This window comes from Zingiber officinale, chromosome 10B, assembly GCF_018446385.1.
Source record: "Zingiber officinale cultivar Zhangliang chromosome 10B, Zo_v1.1, whole genome shotgun sequence".
In the NCBI taxonomy this organism is placed as follows: Eukaryota; Viridiplantae; Streptophyta; class Magnoliopsida; order Zingiberales; family Zingiberaceae; genus Zingiber; species Zingiber officinale.
In genome coordinates, this window is record NC_056005.1 from 93,203,621 (window position 1) to 93,211,818 (window position 8,198).

The 8,198-nt window shown below is 39.1% G+C and overlaps 1 protein-coding gene across 3 annotated transcripts; it reads left to right on the plus strand.

The window, feature by feature from the left end:
- Positions 1–1,305: 1,305 nt before the first annotated feature.
- On the plus strand, positions 1,306–3,440 carry LOC122029993 (F-box/kelch-repeat protein At3g24760-like). Of its 3 annotated transcripts, XR_006125277.1 has the most exons (3): positions 1,306–2,512; positions 2,798–2,964; positions 3,115–3,440. XR_006125277.1 is itself a non-coding variant. In XM_042589143.1 (2 exons), the coding sequence occupies exons 1-2, from the start codon at positions 1,364–1,366 to the stop codon at positions 2,685–2,687; spliced, it is 1,152 nt and encodes a 383-aa protein (XP_042445077.1). In that variant the 5' UTR covers positions 1,306–1,363; the 3' UTR covers positions 2,688–2,800. The 3 variants fall into 3 exon arrangements, 2 of the variants coding, with proteins under 2 accessions (XP_042445077.1, XP_042445076.1); XM_042589143.1 differs by lacking the exon at positions 3,115–3,440 and having other exon boundaries at positions 2,685–2,800; XM_042589142.1 differs by lacking the exons at positions 2,798–2,964; positions 3,115–3,440 and having other exon boundaries at positions 1,306–2,707.
- The last annotated feature ends 4,758 nt before the right edge of the window (positions 3,441–8,198 follow it).

Here is an 8,198-nt window from a genome sequence, read left to right on the forward strand (position 1 = left end):
TTGAATTTGAAACATTTTGATCAACGAATATCACACTTTTAACAAAAAGGTATTGATCACTTTACCTTACTTTATTTATTTTAAAAAAAAAAACATGAATTCAAAAGGACCAAGTACAAGAATATAATTTTTTTAAAAAAAATCAAATTCTTTAAGATTATTAAATTCTAATAAAAAAGAATATAAATGAATAATGATAAATTGGGATTAAGGAGTTGGGATAAATCGAGAAATCGAAGGTAATGTAAATTGAAAAGGATAGCGGTGAAAATTTAGGGGACGTTTGGTTAAATGATGAGAATGATTATGGTTATGAGTTTGATAGTAAGGTGGAATGAGAATATGAATGAAAATGAAACCCATCAAGTTATATGGATTTGGTGATTTTCATAAATCTAGTAATCATTCTCAAAATGTCATTCTCAAACCCATAATCCAAATATTATTTTTTACTATTATTTCATTCCCTCATTCTTAAATTCATCAACCAAATATCTCCTAATCTGGCCGGAAATCATTATAGGATAGGGTGACGGATAAATATTAATAATTACGGGAGGAAGTAATCAGGGTGGTTGTTATTAAATGATTAATTGATTAAATCCGTCCAATAATTTAAAAGGATTGAATTAAAATTTTATTAATATATTTTAAAAGGGCTTATTTATACGTTTTGAAGGAATAAATAATTGAGTTGTCATCCCTATTAGATGCCAATTAATTAAAAATAAACATTATTATTTTCTGTTTAGAAATCACTCTCAAGAAGAGTTCGCGTCGGACGAAGGTTACGTCATAAATTATTCGTTTGATCCAGAGACAGCGAGGACCATCCAAATTTAATCGTACGACGGCGTAAATTTAAAATAAATTCATTTATATTTTACAAAGATTTTATGCTTTTAAAATTCCGAAAGTTACGTGATAAAATACTTAATTTTTTTTTTAAATTTTTATTTACGGTGGAATGGGACACAATAAATTACGAAGTCAATGACGCCGCCTTAGGAATTAATTTCCATTAAATAATTATTAATTAAAATAATTTTATTAATAAAAACTAAAAATGAAACTGACATTCAACGAAATCCACGTTCCGCTGCTCTCTCCTCTACCGACACTATTCCTCCGATCACGATACCTTTTGCGAATCTTAAAGTGAACGTGTCGCGCCTGATTTTTGTTTGGTAGCCAGCCCCACTTCCACCCATTGCAGCTAGTTCGAAGCTCAATCTGCTGTCGCCACGTGTATACATCCCACCCATTAACCCAATTCGCTGTCTTTCTTCTTCTTCCCCTTCTCTCTCTGTCTCCGCAACGACCAAAGCTTCAACCTTTCTCTTGAAGTTAACTGATCATCGTGATGGAGGTGGAGATCGGGCAGGTGGAGGCGGCAGCGCCTTGGCTGCGGCTGAACGATGACCTGGTTGAGCTCGTCCTCTCTTACCTGCCCCTGCGATCGGCAGTCGTCGCCGGCGCCGTAAGTAGGCAGTGGCGAAGGATTGTCTCCCACCCTGGATTCGCTAAACGCGCCGCCTCTTCCCGGCGGAGGCCGCCCTGGTTCTTCCTGTACGGCCAGAACAACGTGGTCCTCCGCAAGAACCAGGCTTTCGGTTTCGACCCGGACGCCGGCGAGTGGATCGCGCTCCCTCCCTCGCCCTCCGCGGTCCCCGTCGAATGCTTCGCCGGCGCGGGCGGGTTCTTCTTCGCCACCATCTCCGCGACCCGGTTCTGCTACGCGCCGCTTCTCCGTGGTCCCTGGCGCGAGACCTCTCCGCTGTTATTCTCCCGTTACAACCCCCTCGTCGGCGTCTTCTCCTCCCCCGGAGGACGCCGTCGATTCATCGTGGTCGGCGGCGCCCGATTCATCGGCGGGCTTGTCAACCTCGAAGATCCCCTCGCGGTCGAGATCTACGACCCGGAGTCGGACTCGTGGGAGCTCTGCGCTCCGCTCCCGCCGGAGTTCCAGCCCGGGAACTCGTCGCAGTGGCTCTCCGCCGCCCTTCTGGCCGGTCGATTCTTCTACGTGTTCGGGATCTACTCCTCCTCCATCGCCGCCTTCGACCTGAGCCGCCGCACTTGGAGCTCGTTCCAAACCCTCCGCCCCCCTGGCTTACTCTTCTCCTTCCTCCTCGCTTCCGGCGATCGGCTCTTCCTCGCGGGCCTCTGCAACACCCCCGAAGGCCCGCCCTGTTTCTCCCTCTGGGCCGTCGACCACCGCACCATGGACTACGCCGAGATCGGCGCGATGCCGAGCGACCTTCTTTCCTGCCTCTTCGATACCGACGACGACGACAACAAGTTCGCCAGCCTCAAATGCGTAGGCCTCGACGGCCTCGTCTACGTCTTCAACGAAGACCACCACAAAGCCTACCCAGCCTGCGTCTGCGAGATCACCGAAACCTCCTCCGCCGCCGCCGCCAACCTTCCGGCGACTTCCTCGCCGCAAAATCTGCGATGCACTTGGAGAAAGGTGCCGCCTTTGCCCAGTCCGGTGAATCGATTCCACAAGGTGATCGCTTTCTGCTCCCCTGTTCCCCTAAACTCCGTCCTCCTCGCTGCTGATCTAAATAATTAAGAATCATCTGTTTCCGCCATTGATAAGATTCAGTATCTTAACATTCCAACTGTTCTTCGATCAATTAAACAAGATGCTAAATTTCCTCAGAAATCTCCCTTTCCAGTAACACTACTGTTACAGATTCAATTTGTGATCTTCTTGTCTTGGAGTTCGTTCATCTTTACAACTCCATCCACTAGGAATTCTAAAGCTTTGCGACTAACTTTATATCTAAAGGGGAAGAAGCATGTGCACTAGTCGAAATGCTCTTGGAGCTCATCAATTGCTTGCTGTTCTTAGTGCTGGTGGTATGCTTTAACTCACCACGCTCTGTTCTGCACTATCTGAAACTGATTCATATTGATGTTCTTCAGTCTTTATGATCTCATGGGTCATCTGAGATGGTAAGTGATGGTATATTTATCATATGAGATTGCGGGGTTGAATCATAGGACTATCGGGACATAAATTTCCCGATCCTATGCAACTCACCCCACCACTACTTGTTATCTTGGCTACCGTGATTTATCTCCCTCTTGATGGCTTGGGGTCAGGTGCGGCGGGGGCGCTGGGGACAAGCGATTTCACCTTTTGCAACATGTTCTTCAGTCCTTGTGTCCTCTTGAGATGGTCTAGTGGCTAGCGTATGAGATGTTGTCATCATGAGATCTGAGGTTCGAATTTCGATAAAATCGAGGTAAATGCCCATTATGTGTTAGTCACTATTTCAAAGATTAGTAGTTGTCCGTGATTTACTTTCTCCGTGTTAATCCTGGGACGAGTTGATGGAGATACTGTGGGCGAGCGTATTCGTCTTTTTGTCATCATGTTCTTTAGTTTTCGAGTGCGTAAACATCACTTTTCGATAGAGTTTTCTTTATCTCTTACCATAATTTATATGATCGATCATTGTTTATGGATCAATGGTTGGTAGATTGACAATTACATGGAGAATTTATTAGGATCAAAAGAATTTAGATATTTCTATGATGGTATGATATTATTCATTTTAAATGTAATAAATGATATTAGAGTCTGATCGTATTTTAACATGATCGTAAATTTATTTTATGAATTTGATCATAAATTAATTTCTATATATATAATTTTATTTTCTTATCTAAGTGAATTGTTGTACAAGAGATTGGTGATTTTGAGATGGAGGTGTAGGATTAGTTTTGGCTATCCCTTTTTGTCAATCCAAGACATTGAATGAGCTATTATACTAATGACTAACTAGTGTGTGTTATATTACGTGTATTTATCCATCGGTATAAATTAAAAAGTATTTGTAGTAGACGGTCCATATGTAACTTTTTTTGGTCAAGATCTATTAAAGAAAATTTCTTTGTTAATTCGTTAAAATTAAGATTTGACCTTTTTCAAATTTGTTCTTTAGATATTTGAAAAATTGAGAAGGTGTTTTAATATTGCACTCTTATTCCGGGGACAAATTAAGTTTATGTAGGGCATCTTGTGATGACACTCATCGATTTATCCTCTTGGATCTAGTGTTTGTTCTTTAAGTAACCTTTCATCGACACTTCTCTTGTTTTTGCCCAAAGTGTTAGCAAACAACTCATGGAACGAGGGAGGATAAATAAGTAAAAGGGGCATCTCTTTACTTATAAATTGAAGTACAAGTCTATTCAAATTAAATCCGTCGGTCCTATGATAAGATACAGATTGATAAATTATAGAGAATATTTTACTATAATGTAGTGTTCAAATTAAATCTAATTATTTTTCATAAAATATGAAATTCATTATGCTGGTGGCCCTCCTATCTCATATTATTAGAAGGTAATAATATAATATAAAGGATATTTTTTTAATTTTTACTGAAATTCTAACTCCTACTTAATTTTATAAACCTAACTAACTCGGCTATATTCTAGGTGCAAACTAAATCCAATTACACTAAAGGACTAAAGTGTTAATTTTTTTTAATCAAGCACGACTTGATCAAAAGTACTAGACGGTCCTAAAAAGTTTGGACCACGATATCGATATCGAATATATAAGATATGTGATTCATATTTGTCCAACAGATTTTTTTAAATAACCGTTTGAGACAAAAATCTGGCCATTAATCGAGGTGCAGTTGGGCTCCAGCATCTTCTAGCATTCAAGTGTCATCTAGTGAATATGGTAATTGACTATATGTTGATATTATGATTTATTTCTCATTATATAATTTGGGGGCTAAAAGATGTCTACAATGAGTATAATCATCTTGCTATAATTTAAGTATAATATGTGAGCCTCACGGACTGACGTTGGTTCATGTAAAAGAATCTCTCATTAGTTGCCTCAAATCCTCATTGCACACGATGTTGTTCTAGGCAAAGTCCCTTGTAATTTATCTTTCTTTGATATAGTTGTTGGTTGCTATTTGAAAAATCTAGAGGTTTCAATGTACAAAAATTTTGTACAAAGGTCTGAACCTTTTCCTAGCTACCATGTGTTCTTTTAAATTAAATTTTGGATCGCCTGCGGAACTTAACACGTTTAATCCAAAACTTAATCTATTCGTTCTTTTAGGTTTTGATTTGGGTCTCTTGCGGAACTTAACACGTTCGACCCAAATCACCTTCAGCTATTAATTCCATTAAATATTAATTTCCATAATTGGTTCCCAGTACTGACTTGGCGAGGCACATGACCTTCTTGGATATGGGAGCAACCACCACCGACTAGACAAAACTTTTTATAGAAAGCTAATATTTAATTTCCTAAAATAACTTTAGGTTAACCGAAAAGAACAATCAAATCACAAGGAAAAATAAAACAAAAGAACACAACATCGAAAAACATATTCGAAATACTAGAATCGTAAGCCTCTTGTATTTGGTATTATTTCCATAAATAACTAGCATGATGCGGAAAGGAAAAATTACTAGTTATACCTTTTAGAAAGACCTCTTGATCTTCTACCGTATTCCTCTTCTAACCTCGGACGTTGTGTGGGCAACGATCTTCCGAGATGAGAAACCACCAACCACCTTCTTCTCCTCCTAGTTAGGTTCGGCCACAAAGAAGCTTTACCAAGGATGAAGAACAAAACACCAACCAAGCTCCAAGAGACGCAAACTTTCTCTCCTTCTTCTTCTTCTTCTCCAAGTAGTATCCGACCGCCGTAAGAGCTCCAAGGGGAGAGAGAGGTTCGGCCACCACAAGAGGAAGAGAGGGAGAGGATGATGATGATGATGGCTGGCCACACCAAGGAACAAAAGAGGGAGAGAAAATAATAGAGGTTGTCTCTCATGAAGGCACCCTCACCGCTTCTTTTATATTCCTTGGCCTAAGCAAATTAGGAAATTTCCTTAATTTCCTTGACATGATTTAATTGAGAAAAATAAAATAAAATTTCCCAATTTAATCTATATTGGCCCACCACATCAAGGGGAAACAATTTAGACAAGTTTTAATCAACAAATTAAAACTTCCTAATTTGTTTCCGGAAATTTTAAAAAATAAAATTTCTCTTCAAAAATCTCTTCATGATTGATAAAAGGAAATTTCTATCATTTTAATTTTACAACATGTGAATAATTTTTAAATAGAAAATAAAATATCTCACCAATCTACCAATAAGGAAAGAGATCTCTTTCTTTAATCTTTTGTAGATCTTTTACAAGAGAGATATTTTAATTTTAATTCTCTTTAATAAATTATATCTTCCACATAATAAAAAATTAAAATTAAAATCCTTTTTTAATTTAATATGGCCGGCCCCTCTAGCTTGGGTTCAAGCTAGGGCCGGCCACCCTAATGCTAGGCCTAGCTTGGTTCCCAAGCTAGCTTGGCCGACCCCCTTTAGGTGGGTATAGAAGGTGGGTATAGTACTCTATAAATAAGAGGCTACGATAGGGACCGAGAGGAGGAATTGGTTTTGGTCTCCCGATAAAATTAAGCATCCCGTGTTCGCCCCGAACACACAACTTAATTTTATCAATAATAATTCATTCCACTAGAGAACTATTATTGAACTACCGCACCAATCCCAAATTACATTTTTGGGCTCCTTCTTATTATGAGTGTGTTAGTCTCCCTGTGTTTAAGATATCGAATGTCCACTAATTAAGTGAGTTACTGACAACTCATTTAATTAATATCTTAGTCCAAGAGTAGTACCACTCAACCTTATCGTCATGTCGGACTAAGTCCACCTGCAGGGTTTAACATGACAATCCTTATGAGCTCCTCTTGAGGACATTATCAACCTAGTATCTCTAGAACACAGTTTCCTTCTATAATCAACAACACACATTATAAGTGATACCATTTCCCAACTTATCGGGCTTATTGATTCATCGAACTAAATCTCACCCATTGATAAATTAAAGAAATAAATATCAAATATATGTGCTTGTTATTATATTAGGATTAAGAGCACACACTTCCATAATAACCGAGGTCTTTGTTTCTTTATAAAGTCAGTATAAAAGAAACGACCTCAAATGGTCCTACTCAATACACTCTAAGTGTACTAGTGTAATTATACAGTCAAGATAAACTGATACCTAATTACACTACGACCTTATAATGATTTGTTCTTTTCCATTTTGGTCGTGAGCTACTGTTTATAATTTATAAGGTACTGATAACATCATCTTCTGCATGTGACACCACATACTATGTTATCTACAGTATAAATTAATTGAACAACTACAACTAAATGTAGACAATTTGACCAAATGTGATTCTTTATTCATAATGAATGTTTACAAAGCTTAGGCTTTCAGTATACACTCCAACAATAGTGGAGGGTCACCATAGAGGAGTTGCTAAGATGACAATTTCACCCATTTAAGTATAGCATGTGTATTTTGTTAGTGCAATCGATCTCTAGAGTTTCAATGTTTGACAATATACTCAAGTTTAGTTAGATTGACTAAGGGTTAATCCAAACAGAACTTGATATTTGGAAGAGAGAAGTCTAGTCAAGATTAGATGACTAGCAAGGGTAAGTCCTAATCGAAAGTTAGGTAGGTGAGAAGTTTACCAAATGATTAATCATAACTGAAGGTTAGGCAAGGGAAAGTCCTGGTGAGTGAAGTTAGACCCGAGTGAAGCTAGGTAATTGAACTCCTAGTGAATGAAGTTAGGTGGTTGAAGTCTTGGTGAGTGAAGTCAGACCCTAGTGAGTGAATCTAGATAGTGAAAGTGCTTGTGAATGAAATCGGACAATGGAAGTCTTAGTGAGTAAAGCTGTTAGTGCAAGGTGTTGGAGCAATCCCAATAGTCCATGCGACCATGTGTTTTGGTGTTTGGGCAAAGGGTTTAAGTTAGATTCACCCTTGTATTTGATATGTGTATGTAAGTGTCCAGGTTTGCAGGATACATATATGACTTAGCTTGATGGCTTCGGGTCCGTTGAAGAATGGAGCATCCGAGGGACCGTGGATAAGGCAGCAAGGACAAGGTGTTGGATCGAGAAGCACTAGAGGAGGGGGGGGGGGTGAATAGTGCTCGTGACTTTCACTCGTTTCGGATTCGTAAAAACGTTCGAGTAAATGCAGCGGAATTAGAAAGAGAACAACACACGAACATAAGCTATTTACTTGGTTCGGAGCCTTGAGCGACTCCTACTCTAAGGCCCACGCTCGTTGAGTGTTTACCTTAGGCAACAACT